Raw genomic sequence first — 21962 nt, 5'->3', positions numbered from 1 at the left:
TATTAGAAACTAACTGCTGGAATTTAATAACTAGTGCTTCAAAAAAATCCTTGTTCTGAAAAGCATGCAAGCACTTAAACATGCTGTGATAAATGAAGTGGGGTGGGGGAGGAACTCCCTTTTATGGACACTCAGCGAGCCAGTTAGCTATAAAATTCCTCTTGGTAGCTGTTCTCTACTTGCTGTACCTGTAAAGGGTTAAAGAGTCTGACTGCATGCATAGGTAAAAGGAAGTGAGTGGGCACCTGGCCAAAAGAGCCAATGGGAAGGCTAGAACTTTTCAAAATTGAAATAAGACACCCCTTTGTCTGTATGTGGTTCTTCTCACGGAAAGCAGGGACATGGCTGGAACAGTGCTGTAAGAGCTTGCCAAAGGTATGAAAAATTATCAAATCATACCTAGAAACAACTCATAGGATGACTATGAGCTGCCAATGTGATATGGCTGTGAAAAAAGCTAATGCGGTTTTGGGATGCATCAGGAGAGGCATTTCCAGTAGGGATAAGGATGTTTTAGTACCATTATAGAAGGCACTGGTGAGACCTCACCTAGAATACTGTGTGCAGTTCTGGTCTCCCATGTTTAAAAAGGATGAATTCAAACTGGAGCAGGTACAGAGAAGGGCTACTAGGATGATCCGAGGAATGGAAAACTTGTCTTATGAAAGGAGACTTAAGGAGCTTGGCTTGTTTAGCCTAACTAAAAGAAGGTTGAGGGGAGATATGATTGCTCTCTATAAATATATTAGAGGGATAAATAAAGGAGAGGGAGAGGAATTATTTAAGATCAGCACCAATGTGGACACAAGAACAAATGGGTGTAAACTGGCCACCAGGAAGTTTAGACTTGAAATCAGACGAAGGTTTTTAACCATCAGAGGAGTGAAGTTTTGGAATAGCCTTCCAAGGGAAACAGTGGGGGCAAAAGATCTATCTGGTTTTAAGATTCTACTTGATAAGTTTATGGAGGAGATGGTATGATGGGATAATGGAATTTTGGTAAGTAATTGATCTTTAAATATTCAGGGTAAATAGGACTAATCCCCTGAGATGGGATATTAGATGGATGGGATCTGAGTTACCCAGGAAAGAATTTTCTGTAGTATCTGGCTGGTGAATCTTGCCCATATGCTCAGGGTTTAGCTGATCACCATATTTGGGGTCGGGAAGGAATTTTCCTCCAGGGCAGATTGGAGAGGCCCTGGAGGTTTTTCGCCTTCCTCTGTAGCATGGGGCATGGGTGACTTGAGGGAGGCTTCTCTGCTCCTTGAAGTCTTTAAACCAGGATTTAAGGACTTCAATAGCTCAGATATAGGTGAGGTTTTTCATAGGAGTGGGTGGGTGAGATTCTGTGGCCTGCGCTGTGCAGGAGGTCGGACTAGATGATCAGAGTGGTCCCTTCTGACCTTAGTATCTATGAATCTATGAAACCCCAGATATGTAAGTAGATCAGGAAATGTCTAGGAAGATGTGATTAGGTTTATCTCTTTTCATAGAATCATAGAAGATTAGGGTTGGAAGAGACCTCATCTAGTCCAACCCCCTGCTCAAAGCAGGACCAACACCAACTTTGTCAAGCCAGGCCTTAAAAACCTCTAAGGATGGAGATTCCACCACCTCTCTAGATAACCCATTTCAGTGCTTCACCACCCTCCTAGTGAAATAGTGTTTCCTAATATCCAATCTTGATCTTCCGCACTGCAACTTGAGACCACTGCTCCTTGTTCTGTCATTTGCACCTCTGAGAACAGCTGAGCTCCATTCTCTTTGGAACCCCTCTGCAGATAGTTGAAGGCTGCTATCAAATCCCCCTCACTCTTCTCTTCTGCAGACTAAACAAGCCTAGTTCCCTCAGCCTCTCATGTGCCCCAGTCCCCTGATTATTTTTGTTACACTCCGCTGGACTCTCTCCAATTTGACCACATTCTTTCCATAGTGGGGGGCCCAAAACTGGATGCAATACTCCAGATGTGGCCTCACCAGTGCCGAACAGAGGGGAAAATCACTTCACTTGATCTGCTGGCAATGCTCCTACTAATGCAGCCCAGTATGCTGTTAGTCTTCTTGGGAATAAGGGCACACTGCTGACTCATATCCAACTTCTCATCCACTGTAATCCCCAGGTCCTTTTCTGCTGAACTGCTCCTTAGCCAGTCGGTCCCCAGCCTATAGCGGTGCATGGGATTCTTCCGTCCTAAGCGCAGGACTCTGCACTTGTCCTTGTTGAACCTCATCAGATTTCTTTTGGCCCAATCCTCCAATTTCTCTAGGTCACTCTGGACCCTATCCCCATCCTCCAGCATATCTACCTCTCCCCACAGCTTAGTGTCATCTGCTAACTTGCTGAGGGTGCAATCCATCCTATCAGCTAGATCAGTAATACAGATGTTGAACAAAACCGGCCCCTGGACCGGCCCCTGGGGTACTCCGCTTGATACCAGCTGCCAACTAGACATCAAGCAGTTCATCGCTACCCGTTGAGCCCGACAATCTAGCCAGCTTTCTATCCACCTTACAGCCCATTCATCCAATCCATACTTTTTTAACTTGCTGGCAAGAATACTGAGGGAGACCGTATCAAAAGCTTTGCTAAAGTCAAGATATATCACGTCTACCTCTTTCCCCCATCCACAGGGCCAGTTATCTCATCATAGAAGCCAATCAGGTTGGTCACACATGACCTGCCCTTGGTGAATCCATATTGACTGTTCCCGATTTTATTTCTTTATGGCTTGTGGAATCAGCCTTGACACACGCTTAAAAATAAGCATGTGCTCAAGCATTGTCCTGAATCAGGGCCCGGGAGTCTAAGAGTTGCTTTATACAATGATTATCAGAATATAGGAGAACCCAGGTTTGAATAAATAGAAATGAACTCACTTTCCTCACTGGGGAAGGTACATGGTCAACCTCCATAGATTCTAGCCTAGTAATGCAAAATAAATGTGCATGTTGTAATAATAAATAACAAATGTATTCTAATTAAAATAATATTATTGAAAATTATATGTTATATCCTCACATCCATGAATGACAAATAATATATAACTGCAGTATTTATTGCACTATTTTAGTTAATATAAATAAATTTATTTACAGCTCCTTCATTTATATAGACAATAATATTATTCTGAATTATGAATAAAACATGCTGTTTTAAACAGTATCAGTTACAGGTTATGAGATCTGCTCTGCTGTCAAAACATGGAGAGTTATGGCTGGGATTTTGAAAGAAGCCTAAAGGAATGAGGTGCCAAATCCCTTTGAAATTTAATAGGATTTGGGCATCTAATTCCTGTAAACTCCATTGAAAATCCCAGTTTATGTGTATAAATGAGAGGAAAGCAGATTAAAACAGCATTAGAAACAGATATGAAAAATATGACCAATATTTTAAAAAGTGATTAATAATTTGAGGTTCCTAACATGACACACATTAAGGGGATCCTGATTTTCAGAAAGTGCTGCTCTCCTACACTCCGAAAATCAGACCTCTTTAAGTCACCTCAAATGGAGCTCCAAAAATTAAGTCTCTCAAAATTAAGTGACAACACTTTTGAAAATCTTTTTAAGAAATTAATGTTAATTGTATTGTCATGTACAACTTAAATATTAGAAATGCAGATTCTGACATGATATTGGTCTCTCTCGGACCAAATTCTGCTCTGAATTATAATTTGTGCAATTCCATTAAAGATAGTGTGGGGTTTGCACAGAAGTAAGTCAATAAAGAATTTTGCGTTAAATTATTTAAGAGATTGAAACAAAAATATAGGTAGGAATTATGGTCCCAATTCAGCATGGCTTAAGTGCATGCCTAACTTTAAAGATGTGAGTAGATCCACTGAAATCAATGAAACTACTCACATGCTTATTGTTGGTCACATTGATTCATAGATATTAAGGTCAGAAGGGACCATTATGATCAATTAGTCTGACCTCCTGCACAATGCATGCCACCGAATCTCATCCACCCACTCCTGCAATAAACCTCCCACCTATGTCTGAGCTATTGAAGTCCTCAAATCATGGTTTAAAGACTTCAAGACATGCTTTAATACATTGCAGAACTGAGGCCTATACCAGTAATACAACAATCTTTAGTACTTAGCAGACTAAACTAATTGCATCCTGAATTCATTGACTACGGTACCATAAATAGCTGTCGTTCTCAGCAATTCTTTAGTCTCACTACTGAGGAGTTATTCTAACTAAAATTAGAATAAATATTAGTGTTTGGGCTCATAGCCAATGGGACATATACTCTTCTGAAGTAAATATAAGAGGCTTTGGACAAATGCTAATTTTAAACCTCCCATTGTTCCTAAGGTTTTCAGTGATAATTAATGGATCTGTACCTACTTTTCTGAGATTGATGGGCAGCTGGGATGAAGTGAGTATGGAGAATATCCATTCTGTTTTGCTGAAGGAAGTAAAGTAATTAAACTGAATGTTAGAACACTGTTACAATCAATGGTACATATTTCATAGTTAAAGTTTTAAATTAGTACTTCTCTTACTGGAAATGGGATTTCTAACTGTAGCGGAAACTGCAGGTTGAGTAGTTTGTTGGGGAGGCCTCATGCTAAATGCAAAAACAAAAGTTACAATGGACAAAAATTAAACAAAAAATGTGTTTGAGTTATATAACTACTATCTATTGCTCTTTTAACTGCCAAAGTTGCTCATAAAAATGCATATGATTAGCTATAAAGTCTATTGTATGTGTATTATATTGTCCACACCAATTCCTCTATGCATAACAATATCTACTTATGGTAACATCTGGCAGACTATCTTATTAAAAGGCTCAATATTAATGTACAAGTAATTGCAATTAACTCTGCAACCTTAGCTTTGTGAATTTCCTCAGCCTTTTTAAATAAAGTTTTCAAGAAAAAATATTGACATGCATGTGTTTATTCATTAACATATCATCCTGCATATGAGATGCAGAAGGATCTGCTGTTTGTGTTTCTGAACTTCTAATGTCCACTGGAATCCTTGTTGAGTACAGAAGGTTTATTCAGAAAACCATAAGCCACATGGAAAACTTGCCAGGCCCATCAGACTTTTTGCAAATATTTCTAGTTAACATGGTGAAGTTTTAAAAATTGATTTTAAAAGTCCACATAACACAAAAATGCTTGTCTCGTAGTACACCAAGTAGTTTTCAAATGTACATCTATTCAGATCTGAGTCACTGCCTGTACAAACATAAAATATGGACAGCAAAAAAATGTTAACTTCTTAGAATACTTATTGATTTGAATGTTAAAATAAGAAGCTTGTTTCATGTCATGTTATGTTCATATCAGTGGGAAGAGGTAGGATGACAGAAAAGATCATTCATTCATTTCTAGAAAGCTAAATAATAAATTCATCTACTCGCACAAGTATGCCTCATAGAAGAGAGAGGCAAATAAGCATGATTCTTTTTGTATTTTAATTTATATAACTTCTTGTTAAACATGCGGTATTCCAAACGCAAAGCATACCTCAAACTTATCTTTGCTATGCTAAGCCTCTTACCATGGAATCTGATGTATCTGTTGTGTTGCCTTCTTAAGAGATTCTTCCAATTTTGCTATCTATATGACATAATCAAAGACTTATAAAAATTCTATTTATGCGAGACAAAGTTTGATTGTCAAACACATAGTTTTATAGAGAGTTTACTGATTGCATCACATTTATTCTTAGATACTATTGGCATACCAGTACGGAAAGAGTCAGCAGAGTAGTGGGTATATGGATCACAGTCAATTTTATTTCTGAAGATCTACATGTTTTTTGGCTGACGTAAACTTCAATTTTGATTCTAGAATGCACTGCCATGTTACAAAGCTTTGGTAAAGGGATACTGAGAAGAGAGTTTGAAGGAAGTTTGTTTCTATCTTTCATCTTATATTTGTCCCCAATATAAAATTGGAGTGAATAAGAATGAAAATAAATGAAAAACCCAAATATAAAAAGTGTTATCACAGATTTCCTTTCTGAGAGCTGCAATGCAATTAGCTTTTTAGAGTCCTTCTTTGTACTCTGACTTGATTCAAAAAGAATTTTCAAGAGATACAATAGATTGTATTACACACACAAAATACATTAAAAGAACATTAAGATTTGCAAAGTCAAGCACTCTAAAGGTCACAACTTTAATGAATCACGTGCATGTCAATATGATTTTTTTTCAGTTTGCTCTAGTAGATATCTAGGAAATCAAACATTCACACAAAAGCTATGATAAAAGAACATTATTAAGGCAGGTAGTCTGTGGAAAAATAATATGTAATCAGGTTAGGTGTGCCAGGTTAGTCACACAGAGACAGAGGAAAAATGGACGTGAGCAACAATAACTTTTTTTTGGTAAAAAAGGAATGTAGAGTGTCTCCAGCATTCGGTAAAGATGTGCCGCGCCGTATTCTTCACACAGCACCACTTACTAATTAAACATTATAATGCAGTTCCACCACAACTACCCTTATTTTTTTCTTTCTGCTTTTTAACAATTTTAAAACCATGAAACTATTTTTTTTAAACCAACTTCAAATTTCAACATGTGTCCATCTGCTATTCATCCTTAAATCATACTGTTTGTTTTAACTATACAGCCAGAACAGGTAACAACTTGGTGACTAAGATGCCTTTTATTTGCAATGGTTGTCTTTGGCAGCTCTGGAATAGGTGAATCATCTCCTCCTGGTTCTGCATTTGCAGCTTGATTGATTGATTCAAACTCTGGAATGAACTGAAGATGTCGACAGTTTCTGTTGCCTCAATATCTGTCTCAATAGAGCATGCCAGGGACTGGCAACCTCTGGCACACAGCCGATCAGGGTAATCCATTGGCGGGCCACGAGACATTTTGTTTATATTAACCGTCCACAGGCCCAGTCCCCCCGCAGCTCCCAGTGGCCGCGGTTCGCCGTTCCCAGCCAGTGGGAGCTGCAGGAAGCTGCAAGTCACAGGGACGTGTTGACTGCTGGTTCCCACAGCTCCCATTGGCCGGGAATGGCGAACCGCGGCCACTGGAGCTGCGGGGGTCAACATAAACAAAACATCTCGTGGCCTGTCAACAGATTACCCTGATGGGCCAGTTGCCGACCCTGGCGTAGATTACGACCCTAACCTGCATCTCCCTATTCACCTTGTGGAGTTCAGCTGTGATGCAAAATCATGTACACTGTTCCTTCTAGTATGATGGTCTGTCAAAGATTAAGTTCTCTCATGCATAAGGAATTATGATGAAATTCTGCAGTTTCTATTGTTACTCTGAAACCATGTCAGCTTAGTCACACAGAGACAGAGAAAAACTGATGCTAGCAACAACTTTACTGTAAAAAAAATAATGTAGACTGTCTCCAGACTCTAGCACTCGGGGAAGATGTGCTGCAGTAATCTTCAAACAGCAACACCTAGTGACGAAGCATGATAATGAAGTTTAAGCTTTCCATCACAATCATATAATTAAAGATTCTATCATAGTGCATGTGCATAAATAGGTTGAATTAAGGTTGTACAAACAAGTTTAATCCTGGCATTTCCTAACTTTGGAGTGTTTGACTTGCAATCTTAATGATGTTCTTTTAACACAGTTTTTTTGTATATAATTACCCAGGTTTCTATAAAAGCAAACTGAAAAAACCTCTGCCCCTTGAGCTAATGAAATAACTGGTAGCAATAGCAGATTATCCTCTGTGACACCCTATACCTGATGTGATACCCTGTACCTCTTTTATATGGTTATGATGATATGTTTTGTAGAAAGGATGCCTTGTGAGGTATCATTTAAAAACTCATAATCTGCTGAACATAATTGTCCTATTAAGATGTGTGTAACATCACTGCAGATAAAATTATGAGATTTTTGCTATATGATTGTTACTGAAATGTGTTGTTGTACTGGGTGACTCCCACAAACCATTTTCTCAGAGAAAAAGGCACATTGGCATGCCAGCAAGGTGCTAAAGAGCCATTGCCTGTTTAATCAGACATTCCCCTGTGGGGGGAGGGAGGTGTGAATAAGAAATTTACAATTCATCTGAAGGACATCTTGGAGTTCACGTAGACAATGGAACTGCCTGGCCCTATGACCCAGCAAGGATTTTTCCAGCACAAAAGGGTTGGAGTATAATAAGTAGGGGAAAAAATTCCTCTAGCCACCTCTCCTCTCCTGTCCACCTTATATCACTCTGCTCATAACATCAATGAATACTTGAAGAACACTGAAGTAAAGGGAGTGGTCCCAGGTTGAAAGAAAATCTGAACTGAGAATTGCTTGCAGCAATTGGTGGTCCTCAGAGTTATTCTGGGTAGCCCTGAGAGACTTTTGGGAAACTGACAGATTATAACATCTCTGCTACCATTTGGAATTATAGACTGTGACTCACCTGTCCATATATTATACCTGCTTTGACCTCTCAATAACTCTAATTTCCTTTTCTTAGCAATAAACCTTTAGTTAGTTTACTATAACATTTGCTACCAGCATTGCCTTTGGTGCAAGATCTAGGGTACCAACTGATCTGGGTAAAGTGATTAGTCTCTAGGAACTGGAAGCAAACTGACTATGGTGTGATTTTTCATCTAAGTGACTGTTTCATCACAATGTCCAGTTTGTTTGGGTGGCAAGATAGACAGGAGAGTCTCAGGAGTCTGTAAAAAGAAAAGGAGTACTTGTGGCACCTTAGAGACTAACAAATTTATTAGAGCATAAGCGAGCTGTAGCTCACGAAAGCTTATGCTCTAATAAATTTGTTAGTCTCTAAGGTGCCACAAGTACTCCTTTTCTTTTTGCGAATACAGACTAGCACGGCTGCTACTCTGAAACCTGTCAGGAGTCTGTGACTCCATGGTAAAACTAGTATAGTGATCCAGCAGTTCACATTTGTTACTGGCTTGATGAAATCTAGTTATAGACTACACAACCAGTTTGCGATGTCTGCCCTGTTTTCTGACAACCTACCCTGAGGTAGGCATTCATGGTGAGCCACTCCAGACAGCATGACAGGTGCTAACAGCCCCCTCTTAATAAGTAGGAAAGTTCAATCAAAAGTTGTTTTCTAAATATAACCAAAGAAATAAGGCACACAAAACAATCCTCCTTCCCACCCAAAGTCAAGCTTAGTTACCTTTCCTCTGTAGTATGCTAATAAGCGCCTTCTGTGTTTTTCTTGAAATTCTGAAATCTAAAAATAATGTAGTAATGGTAGTAGTGTAGTAATGGTCTTCAGCTAATCATATGGACAAATTGAAATCACTTCAGCTATAGTACATTTCTACAACATGAAGGAAAAAGAAACTGAAGTGATTCTGTCATCTCAGATCTGCTTAGGCTTCATCAGAGGAAGTTTGAGTCGCAAGACCGAGGTCCCAGTTATGCTGGTACACCCTGAATATGATATTTTGACACTGGACTATAACCTATGAACTATTTCTAAAAGAACTCTTTGCAACTACAAAGCTCACCATCTCTGCTATGAATCTGCACCTAAATGAATAGAACTTATGTCTGTATGTATATTGATCTTTTAACCATACTGTCTCTCTTTTGTTTTTTAATAAAGCTTAGTTTAGTTAATAAGAGTTGGCTGTAGTGTGAATTTGGGTAAGATCTGGAATATTCAATAACCTCGGAGGTAATGTATCCAATCCATTGGTACTGGTAGAATCTTTTCTTTTATATGATGAAATAAGATTTTCAGAAATCATCATATTTGACTTAGGTACCTGGATGGAGGCCTGAGGCCGGATCACTTTAACAGAACTGTGTTGTTTGGACTTCTGAGTAACCAGTGAGCTAATAAAGAAGCTGTTTTATGCTGGCTTGGTAAATATAAGTATTGGAATATCCACCAATTTGGGGGGATTGTCTGCCCCATTCTTTGCAGTTCACCCGAATTGAATGACCATAGCTGGCCCCCACTAGGACCCGGGTCAGAGTGAGACATCCTGCTTAGTTGTTAGTACTACTTTAGTCAATAGTAACTCTTGCTGAACTCAAAGAATAATTTCCAACTACTTGGAAACTGTCATATTGTGGCAAATCTCACTAATATGAAGTAGCAGAGTATAAATTTACACACAATAGCATCAGTTTTATTTTTATAGTTGGGTTAAACACATAATGTATTTTTCCAGCAGCTGGAAAACTAGGGCACGTCTACAATGATTTCATCCTGCCAGGTAGATGTTGTTTTTCTTTTCAGAACTCATTGAAAGGCAGTAAAAAGAACACACAACCTAGCAGTGAATTTCACAATTTTTTAAATTAAAATAACATTTTATTTGGGGCTTGAAAAATCCAATTATCAAAATACTAATGTGGCTAGGATGTGATCTGTATCGTCAGTGCAGACAGCACTTCTACTTATAGGTGGAAATGTATCTTTATCAATAAGTTGTCTTATTTTTATATTATGTTGTTGTCATAGTTGTGGGGGAGGAGTGGCTAGGAGGAAGTTCAGTCCTGTCTCTGTGTGCTGGAGTTGTTACTTGCAATGTTCCAATAAATCCTTTTATTTCTATAAGAAGATATTACAATGACTAGTCTGAGGCCAGGATCATGATAGGAGTGGGTGTAAGATAAACAGTTAACTGTATTTTTCATCCGGGCTGGAAGAGAAATGAGTGACTCTCTTTATGCTAATTTCTTGTGACTGTGTCAAAATGGCATAAGGTGTTTTGAGAGTAAAGTATTAGGCACAGGAAAAAAACAAAGGCTTGGGTGCCTGATCAAATGTTACTGATAAGGAAGCTCTCAGTATAAAATAGAAGAGAAGCAAGAATAACCAACCTCTCTGTGCCCCTTACAGGGAAAAAAGAAATATATTGTACATAAAAAACATATTCTAATATATCCAGATCTGCGGCTCAGTACCCAGGCCATGTGCTATGTCCTAAATGAAACTTGGATTTTGTCACATGAAACTTCATTTTCTGGGAAATTAAGAAAGCTAAGAATTTACTGGAAACTATCAAACAGATGTCTGAATAACTATCTTTTGATTCTGACTGTAGTCCTGAAAATTTCTGAATGGATTCTGAATTGTGCACATTGGAACATTTTCTATAGACGACTCATCTAGACAACATCCAAATGCTCATGAGTTTCTACATCATATTTTCCTTCCCCTTCTCTTTGAAACATTTTGTGGCTTGTATTTTTTTTTTAGCCATAGCATGTGGTGCCAACAGTGATTTAAATGTACCTGTTTAATTTCTGATATAGCTAATATTTGATACTTTTCCATTGCAAATATTTATGCATCATTAAAATAAGAAGTAGTGATAATTAGTATGAGATTAAGACACAAACAGTAGCCCTGATGCTTTCTTAAGCACTTTGGAACTGTGTACTGTTTGTTTGAAGAAAGAAAAAGTGAAAGTTGAACTATTCATACAATGTTTCCCTTTACAATGAAGTCAATAGAAGCTGCTAAATGCTTAGCACTTTGAAAATCAGGCCATAATGAGTTGCTCAGTCCAAAAATGCCAAAAAACATAAAATGGAACAAAAATCAACTAACTAAACAAACAAAAAAACAGAGAAAAGAAATTAGGAAAACTAGAACTGCTAGACCTACAACTATACTGACAAAGGAAAAAAAAGGGTTGGGAATGAAAATAAGTCAGTTTCTAAAAAAGAAGAAAAAGCACAAAAAAAATCTGGATTCTTATTGACAGATGGCAATCAAATCTCGTAAATTTCGTAGGACTCACCTGTGTAATTTCTCTTGAATATTTTTTGCATAACATATCTATTCCCATAAACAGTGACTGAATTTCAGGATTTGTCTGCAGAGAAAGAGTAACTAAATATTACCAAAATTAATATCTACAATATAGCATTTTCAAAAGTGACTTATGTATTTAGGAGCCTAAATTTCATTGACTTTTAATAAGGCACTCTTGAAAATTTTACCCTTGGTACTTAGAAAAGCTTTAAAATACAGCATTACATTAAATGTTCCATAAACTGATTGATTGAACAGCTGTACATGAATAAATGATAATGCAACAATTTGTAGGGTGGTATCCAGTAGGAAAATGCAGGGATTGAGATTAAGTCTGGTTTCATTCAGTATCTTTTTAATAATCTGGAAGATTTTTAAAAAATATATTTAAACACTCTAGATAATCTATTAAACAAATGTGCTTCATACATGTAAGAGTGAAAATTTAAAAGTGAATCTTCATGGAGAGTAATATCTGAAGAAGTGACAGTTTTCTTATCCTGGTATTTTATAAGTGAAACCCCTAATATAACATAATGATGTGCTGAAATTTTTAAATATGCTGCATAATTGTGTTCCATATTTTAAGCTCTCATGCAAAAAGTGAATGCCTCCATATAGTGGCAAAGGAACCTTAATTGGAACTGAGTTTAAAACAGGCCAGAAGAGCCTGAAACAAGAATTCAGAGCGAAGTATGGGATATTTTCATTCATTTGTAAAGGGTGCTGACTCTGAAGCTGAAGACAAATGAGCTACATAGCCATATGAACTATTTCAGAGCTGAGCATTTCAGCAGAAATTGCAAGCTAATGTGACTATCCACTGTTGTTGGATGCAGTAGCAAACATTTTGTAGTGGGACAGCTACTTGCTGAGGTGGGTAATTTCTCCCCCAAATAATAAGTCAGATCTGTTCCCAAAAAGTTGGAACATTAGAATTGTATCCATTTCCCAGTAAGAAAATCTCAGCTGTCTCCTGAAAAGAGAAAAAAAGAAAAAAGCCACCTCTCATAGTTACTTTGATGCCAAAAACCCCAGCTGTTACCTACTACATTATGAAACCTCCTGAGTTTTACTAAAATATTTCTACAGTGCAATTAAGTAAGTATTATTTAAGAAAATATGGTGCATTTTAAAATTTTGAGGTAGTATATAATAAACTGAATTTAACATAAATAACATAATACATGATGATAGCTTTCTCTGAAATGTTTCTGGTTCTGTGTTCAGGGACAACTAGACAGGATTTCAATTCATGAATGAATAAATGATGTAAAGAGGTGGGGCTGTAAATTTATTAGCTTTTGTAACTTTTTAGGGGAGGGATGAGCCTCTATAGAAACATAGTGGAATGACAAATATAAGTTGGATAATGGAGCACTTGCCTATGAAATATAAAGGAAAGACAGACTAGATTGTAGAGGCTGGTAAGTAGTGCTATTCAAGAAAGATTTAATAGACTATGAGATATAATTTCTTTGATAAAATTTTCTTTCCTGAAGCTTCTGCTGGGGCAGTGCCCCTCCACACTGGCTCCTAACATAATGAGATGGTTGACCCCCTATTGTTTTACCATGTAAGTTAGGAAGCAGTTATCTAGTTCTCACTGAATGGACATTTTGTAGACCTATATAAATATAAACTAATGCACTGTAACCTATCTTTTATTCAAACTGAAACCTGTGCTAGCAAATCTCAGTGACCTTTATTCACCAATACAAGAAAATAAAATTTCATCCAGTGAGCAACCATCATATTTCATCCAGTGAGCAACCATCAGACTTTGACTCCCTCAGGGAACAGATGGCCAGGATCCCCTGGGGGACTAACATGAAAGGGAAGGGAGTCCAGGAGAGCTGGCTGTATTTCAAGGAATCCCTGTTGAGGTTACAGGGACAAACCATCCCGATGAGTCGAAAGAATAGTAAATATGGCAGGCGACCAGCTTGGCTTAATGGTGAAATCTTAGCGGATCTTAAACATAAAAAAGAAGCTTACAAGAAGTGGAAGGTTGGACATATGACCAGGGAAGAGTATAAAAATATTGCTCGGGCATGTAGGAAAGATATCAGGAGGGCCAAATCGCACCTGGAGCTGCAGCTAGCAAGAGATGTCAAGAGTAACAAGAAGGGTTTCTTCAGGTATGTTGGCAACAAGAAGAAAGCCAAGGAAAGTGTGGGCCCCTTACTGAATGAGGGAGGCAAGCTAGTGACAGAGGATGTGGAAAAAGCTAATGTACTCAATGCTTTTTTTGCCTCTGTTTTCACTAACAAGGTCAGCTCCCAGACTGCTGTGCTGGGCATCACAAAACGGGGAAGAGATGGCCAGCCCTCTGTAGAGATAGAGGTGGTTAGGGACTATTTAGAAAAGCTGGACGTGCACAAGTCCATGGGGCCGGACGAATTGCATCCGAGAGTGCTGAGGGAATTGGCGGCTGTGATTGCAGAGCCCTTGGCCATTATCTTTGAAAACTCGTGGCGAACGGGGGAAGTCCCGGATGACTGGAAAAAGGCTAATGTAGTGCCCATCTTTAAAAAAGGGAAGAAGGAGGATCCTGGGAACTACAGGCCGGTCAGCCTCACCTCAGTCCCTGGAAAAATCATGGAGCAGGTCCTCAAAGAATCAATCCTGAAGCACTTAGAGGAGAGGAAAGTGATCAGGAACAGTCAGCATGGATTCACCAAGGGAAGGTCATGCCTGACTAATCTAATCGCCTTTTATGATGAGATTACTGGTTCTGTGGATGAAGGGAAAGCAGTGGATGTATTGTTTCTTGACTTTAGCAAAGCTTTTGACACGGTCTCCCACAGCATTCTTGTCAGCAAGTTAAGGAAGTATGGGCTGGATGAATGCACTATAAGGTGGGTAGAAAGCTGGCTAGATTGTCGGGCTCAACGGGTAGTGATCAATGGCTCCATGTCTAGTTGGCAGCCGGTGTCAAGTGGAGTGCCCCAGGGGTCGGTCCTGGGGCCCGTTTTGTTCAATATCTTCATAAATGATCTGGAGGATGGTGTGGATTGCACTCTCAGCAAATTTGCGGATGATACTAAACTGGGAGGAGTGGTAGATACGCTGGAGGGGAGGGATAGGATACAGAAGGACCTAGACAAATTGGAAGATTGGGCCAAAAGAAATCTAATGAGGTTCAATAAGGATAAGTGCAGGGTCCTGCACTTAGGATGGAAGAATCCAATGCACCGCTACAGACTAGGGACCGAATGGCTCGGCAGCAGTTCTGCGGAAAAGGACCTAGGGGTGACAGTGGACGAGAAGCTGGATATGAGTCAGCAGTGTGCCCTTGTTGCCAAGAAGGCCAATGGCATTTTGGGATGTATAAGTAGGGGCATAGCGAGCAGATCGAGGGACGTGATCGTTCCCCTCTATTCGACACTGGTGAGGCCTCATCTGGAGTACTGTGTCCAGTTTTGGGCCCCACACTACAGGAAGGATGTGGATAAATTGGAAAGAGTACAACGAAGGGCAACGAAAATGATTAGGGGTCTAGAGCACATGACTTATGAGGAGAGGCTGAGGGAGCTGGGATTGTTTAGTCTGCAGAAGAGAAGAATGAGGGGGGATTTGATAGCTGCTTTCAACTACCTGAAAGGGGGTTTCAAAGAGGATGGCTCTAGACTGTTCTCAATGGTAGCAGATGACAGAACGAGGAGTAATGGTCTCAAGTTGCAATGGGGGAGGTTTAGATTGGATATTAGGAAAAACTTTTTCACTAAGAGGGTGGTGAAACACTGGAATGCGTTACCTAGGGAGGTGGTAGAATCTCCTTCCTTAGAGGTTTTTAAGGTCAGGCTTGACAAAGCCCTGGCTGGGATGATTTAACTGGGACTTGGTCCTGCTTTGAGCAGGGGGTTGGACTAGATGACCTTCTGGGGTCCCTTCCAACCCTGATATTCTATGATTCTATGATATTCATACAAGTGCAGTATGCATATTTAAAATATATTTTATGGACAAGTTATAAAATCTATTTAAGGTTCAAGCAAAGAGAGAGGTCCTAGATTGAATTCATGCTAGAAATCTATTAAAAGATATAGACACAAATGAAGAATTCCATTAGGAAGAGATTTACAAACCATCAGAAATAAGGGTTTGTAACAAATGTTTAGATTATTATTGTATAAAGCAATATTGGATGTTTTCATAATATCCCAAAATAATAAATACTGAGGCTTTGATTCAGCAAGGTACTTAAGCCTGTTCTGAAATAATGACCAGTTTGGTGACTGAAGTACAAAAATAGTAGAAATGTAAAGCGATAAATGACAATCATGCACTAATTGAAAAATGTGACCCTTCATCTACCCCAAATAAACAATGTAATGAGAAGTTTTAGCACATTTATAAGGCCCTATCCTGCTTTCACTGAAGTCCGTTGGGAGTTTTGCCCTTAGTATCAATGGGGTCAGCATCATACCCATAAAACTTACTCACCATTTTTCCTCTCAGATCCCTAAATTATGGAGCTCCACCATTTTTTTTGTGGATCCTTAATTATCATTCCCATTGATTTACTTAAGCAAGGCTTACTGATCACCACTAGTACCTTTTTAAAATATACAGTAATTAGCTATCTTTCAGTACTCCAATATAGTGGCAGATTTTAATGAAACAGTAATCCTTTTGTTAACTGCTTAGCCACTACATTCTTGAATTCCTTTAGAATGCTTGCTGTCTTCCATCCAGTTCTGTTGATGTGTTCCAATTTAAGATTGAAATCCTGGTCCTACTGACTTCAATGGCACAACTCCCATGGATTGCAATGGAGCCAGAATTCACTATACTTTATCAGTTTGTTGACATCTCAATCTCTAACAGCGATTCACTGATGTTACCTGAAAATAGTGGGTATAGGCCTGGGTATGTAACTCTCAACATCATTTGTGGTGAAAACTGATGCTAAGAAATAATGAAACTTTTCTGCAATGTTCTGCCCATCTTAATTACTCCCTGGTAGTCCAGCAGATCCACAGATTCTTGCAGGCTTTCTACTGATGATATATTTATAAAAAAAATTCTTATTTGTTTTTATGTTTTGGCTATTTGCTGTTCAAATTCTTATGCTTCTTAATCTCATTTTACATGTTACCTGCCAGAGTCTGTCTCCTTCTGCAGCTTCAGTTGGGCTGGATATCCATTTTTGAAAGATAAATGTTTTGCTCTAATAACGTTTTGTGCTTTGCCATCTAATTATGCGTCCTTTTTTTTGGTCTGTATATGCATGCCTACTCATTCTATTTTGGTATGCTTAAATAGTCTCCATACTAAGTTTAAAGATTTTCATTTTTATCTTTAGGGTCTTTTTGATTAGCTTCCTCAGTTATACCATTTTGAAAGTTTAGTATCATGATATTGAACTTAATTATCTTGCGATCAGCTATTATAATGAACCTTAGTGATTCATCTGTTGTTATTGCTTGGCCTTGTTCCTGTGTGTTGCTTAGGATTATGTCAAGAAAAGTCTCTCCTCCTGTTATAGAGGACAGTAGTAAAACTATAATCATATATTTACATTTTTATGACTTGAGTTTTATATTCATACATATTCTACTCAATACTAATACATTTTAGTTCAATAGATTTTATATTATTTTTGTTATAATGGTACTTCCCCCAGCTCTACAACCTAATCTGTCCTTATTGTATGACTTAGACCTTAGTAATAGAGTATTCCATAGACTTTTGTTTGTCATGCCACCAAGTTTCAGAAATGCCAAGGCCATAAAGATCTTCAATTGCCAGACAGTCTAGTTTACTTATTATTTCCTTTTAAGCTTCACACATTGATGTTGATATAGATATATACACGCATTTAGGGTGGGGTTTTTAAAAGCACTTAGTGTTGGCTTAATTCTGCCCCACTGAAGTCAATGGGAGTATTAGCATTCCTAAGTATTTCTGAAAATCACACCCTTAGAGTTTTTTATTCTGGCCAAGTGCCAGACACCTTTATCTGACATCCTATTACTTTTCTGTAATGTGCCTCTGTGATATCATCCTGTCCTTCCTCCAGTTCAGCGGTATTTTTCACTCTATACTTTATTCATAAATACAGAGTTACCTTTGTATTATTAAAAAGAAAAGGAGTACTTGTGGCACCTTAGAGACTAACAAATTTATTAGAGCATAAGCTTTCGTGAGCTACAGCTCACTTCATCGGATGCATCCGATGAAGTGAGCTGTAGCTCACGAAAGCTTATGCTCTAATAAATTTGTTAGTCTCTAAGGTGCCACAAGTACTCCTTTTCTTTTTGCGAATACAGACTAACACGGCTGCTACTCTGAAACCTTTGTATTATTGGCATACTTAGTAAATGTATGTTAACCTGCTGTTAAATACTTCTAGGGATACTAAACCCTACTACAAGGCCCAGGAATGTAATACTGATTTCTGCCCAACTCTGCCTCTGTTCCAGGGGCATGATTGCCATATGGGCTTATAGGAATGCTGTTTTCACTAAGCATGTTCATGATGTCCCCCTTACCTTCATAAGGAAGGTGTGTCCTTTACCTGGCGGGTAGTTAGTCAGGGAGGAAATATAAAGTGCTTCAACAACCCAAATATGAATATAGCTAAGGAGAAGAAGGTGTCTAGGTAGGAAGAGGAAGGATTAACTTTTCAACCCCATCTTAACAAAAATAGGAAGTGGGGGCCGCACAATCCTCTGGTGAGTGAGGGCAAGAACCCGCATGAATACTTCTATTCAGCTCTATCACAACAAAAGAAAATAATACAGGGTTGAGTGGATTATTAAAAAAGGGAAGGCTAGAGCTAATATCCATATGTCTAAACACTGCTTGGACTATACATGAGTTTTTCCTCCAATCCAAAAGCCAGAGTAACTGGCGCAGGTTGCACACCTTTTGTGGAGGGCAAAAAGGCCACACTCAGTATAGCGAACTGTAGTGCACAGGAGGACAGGGTTAATTTATGTGAAATCTGATAATGACATGGAACTTTCTACTTTTTGACAATCACCTCTAACTTTTTACATTAGTCACCAACTTGCTTCCTGAAGAAGTTGGACTGATTTGCTGCTGAATTCTGGGTTGTACAAACTCCAGGCTATATATATAGTTGTATCTGAAGAAATCCATAAGTGTTCCCTATATAGTAACAGAGCATCTAAGACTACTGTCAAAATGTTAGTGAATGTCCATGTACAGCTGATAGACAAAAGGAAAGTATATTATAATAAAATAACTACTGCTAAGGAAACTACAAATTAGTATAATACAAATATTATGAAAGCCTTAATTTACCTTTTTAGAAAGAAATATTGTACGGCAAGGAGCTCTACAAATTAAACATTCATCTTTTTTGCCTGTAAAATAAAATAAATGTCATGAGTGTATGTCATACAGTATATGCAACTTGTTTTGATGCTTAGACCTTGTTTGTATCAAGAATCAGAGAGGCTGTACATAATTGCAAATAAAATCTTATAAAGGGTTTGATTTTTCAAAAACGTGAACACACAACTGCACAGGGAAAAATGTGCAATGCCTCCCAGGCCTGAATCCTACAGACACTTATGCATGCAAGCAACTTTATGCACAAGAGTAGTCTCACAGAATCCTGTTGTTTGAGTACTTCTGTTGACTTCAGTGAGACTATTCACATGCTTAAATTTAAGTTCATGCTTAAATGATTTGATGGACAAGAGCTAACCAGAGGTATGACTTTAAGATATTTTGGGACCAATTCTGCTCCCACTGAACTCAGTGGGTGAAATTTGTGAAGTTTTGACTTCAGTAGAGCCAGAATTTCACCCTTTGTGTTTTTTTGTCAGTGACTTCAATAGAAGCAGGATCAGACTTTATTCCTGAGCATAAAAGTAACCATTTTCTAAAATATGTCTTTATTATTTGAAACACATTAACAATTATTTTAAATAGATACACACAATCATAATATTTAAATACAATCCTTATCTTCCTTGATAGTTGACTAGATATGTCTTAGGTATTTATACAATAGCTATTTGCTTACTGCCTAACGTGTTGAGTATCGATGTTTATAATGATGTTTGGAGATGAAGAACAGCGTAAAAATGGTATTATAACAGGTAGAAATGGTATCTGAATTTACACCAGTAAAATCCTACGAAAGTAAACATTTTCTAGGCACTATGTTTCAGAATCTGGGCATACGCACTAATGCCTTCGTCTATCTGTCCGGCAGTGCCTAAGTCCCAGAGCAACTTGCGAAGCAGGGGGAAACGGGTGCATGCAGAGACCATTGACTGGATAGGCTTCCATTCAAAATGCATACAAAGGACGAGATGGTGCCTGCCTTATGTTTAGCCCAGTGACTAGAGCACTCAGCTAGGATGTGGGAAACCTACATTCAATTCCCACTTTTCTGCCAGCTGGGGAGAAAGGGAGGGTTTGAATAGGTACCCCTATTCAAATCCTCTGTGGAACATGCTCTAACCACTGAGATATTACATATTCTGATGTGGTGACTCCCTCAGTTTCTCTTGTTGAAGCTGTGGCTCTATTGGATAAATAATGAAAGAGTGTGTGGAGCTGCGGCACTGGACTCAGGGTCTCCCATGTACCATCTGGGTGCCCCAACCACTGGATGAGAGTCATTCCCATGCTCTCTCTCTCTGTCTCTGGCCCAATGACTATTCCACTGTGGATAAATACTTAAAACATAACTGGGCCATTTTGTGTGGAGCGAGGTGCATAATTCATTTCCTCAAGAGGCTTAGGTGCCTAAGCTGCCTCACTCCAAGTGGTGTATACCAGTTCATGGATCACAAAGCAGAAATAGGCATCTCCCTGCAACCTGGACTTATATGCCAATCTCTGAGAGAGGAGCAGGGCCTAGCACACACCCTTCTGTTAGCATCTCCCATTGGCTAACTTAAGCAGCTCCTTGCCTACTCTGCTGGCTTTTGTGAATTCCATTCTGAAGTGTGGGTCTCTCCCAATTTATTGTAGAAGGAGCCTAGACAACTAACTCAGCTTTGTGGATTTTCTAGACACCTAAGCGTTAGCTGATGTGACGCTGAGCATTGCAACGCTTAAATCCCGTTGTGGATCCCACTTTACGAGCTTGATATTTCCAAGAGAAATCTGCCTCCCCTATGTTTCTGCCACAGCTCCTAAATATATATTGGAAGGCTTCCAAGATGGAGGTCTAAAAAGGTTGCAAGAACTCCCCTTTTTTAAAAGGTCCTGTAGATGTGAAACAGTTATGATTTAACTAAGGAAAATTTCATAATAATAATATTGTAGTGGGGTTTAAAATGTCTGAAGCAACTAGCAAAAATCTATCTTATAATGTAAATCCCATATGTTGAAAATGTTCTAAAATTAAAGCAAAATGAAACAGTGCTTCAGAGTGAATGAGGCAGTGAATGTGGGGACCATATCTGTCTTGCCTCAGACTTTTTACTAAAGCCTCAGATTTTGGGATGTACAAGGCATGTTTCCAAAGTATCAAGACTTTGAGTAACACTATAGTCAGATGAGAAGTTTTTAAATTCATTTTTAAAAAATGTTAATGTAGAAAACATTTAATAGTTGTTTTAACGATACCTACGGTAGGAAAGTTATGTTAGGTGATTTTTTTCTAAAAAAAGGAAACTCTCAGGCTTTTCAATTTCAGTGGACAAATACCAGGCAGCCCTATGATCTTTTGATTATATGAAGGGGGAGGTTGCCCGGGGGAAGGGGCAGGGAGGGGGGGCTGCACATTCTCCTCATAAAAAGACTTAGTGGCTAGTCTGCTCTGTTTCACACTGATTAAGCTCACAATGCCCTTCAGCCACAAGCTAATTTGCTAGTGTGCCCAGCATAGGTGCTGGGACTAGGGGTGCTACTGCACCCCCTGGCTTGAAGTGGTTTCCATCATATACAGAGTTTGCAGTTTGGTTTAATGGCTCACAGCGCCCCCACTATATAAAGTGTTCCAGCACCCGGGTGGCCAGTGGGAAATATTGCACCGCTCTTGATGTGACCCTGATGGGTAGAAGCGCCACCAGACCTGCCGCCCTCTCTCCCTGCCTGAGCCCTTGGGCCAGGGAGCTGCATGGCCTGGGAAAGGGCAGACCAGGGCACATCTCCCCCTCGTGATAGGACGTTACCTTTCTGAAGGCACGGCTCACAGATAACGTGGCCGCAATTGGTCAGGCTGAACCCTGGCGTGGCCGTTCGAGGCTGTCGGAAACACACGTTGCAGAACACCAGGGCGGCCAT

The 21962-nt window shown here is 39.0% G+C and overlaps 1 protein-coding gene across 1 annotated transcript in view; it reads right to left on the bottom strand.

The window, feature by feature from the left end:
* RNF212 (ring finger protein 212) overlaps positions 1-21962 on the bottom strand; it is a 31533-nt gene extending 9571 nt beyond the window's left edge. The window contains exons 1-8 of the mRNA XM_038400544.2: positions 21851-21962; positions 19014-19075; positions 11722-11796; positions 9132-9188; positions 5533-5591; positions 4521-4585; positions 4363-4423; positions 2881-2926 (exon numbers count right to left, since the gene is read on the bottom strand). Coding sequence (XP_038256472.2) covers positions 2881-2926; positions 4363-4423; positions 4521-4585; positions 5533-5591; positions 9132-9188; positions 11722-11796; positions 19014-19075; positions 21851-21962 — 537 coding nt within the window. The remainder of the gene's footprint in view (positions 1-2880; positions 2927-4362; positions 4424-4520; positions 4586-5532; positions 5592-9131; positions 9189-11721; positions 11797-19013; positions 19076-21850) is intronic.

This window comes from Dermochelys coriacea, chromosome 4, assembly GCF_009764565.3.
Source record: "Dermochelys coriacea isolate rDerCor1 chromosome 4, rDerCor1.pri.v4, whole genome shotgun sequence".
NCBI lineage: Eukaryota > Metazoa > Chordata > Testudines > Dermochelyidae > Dermochelys > Dermochelys coriacea.
Note: the sequence above shows the minus strand (reverse complement) of the source record. Positions and strands in the feature narration are given on the sequence as shown.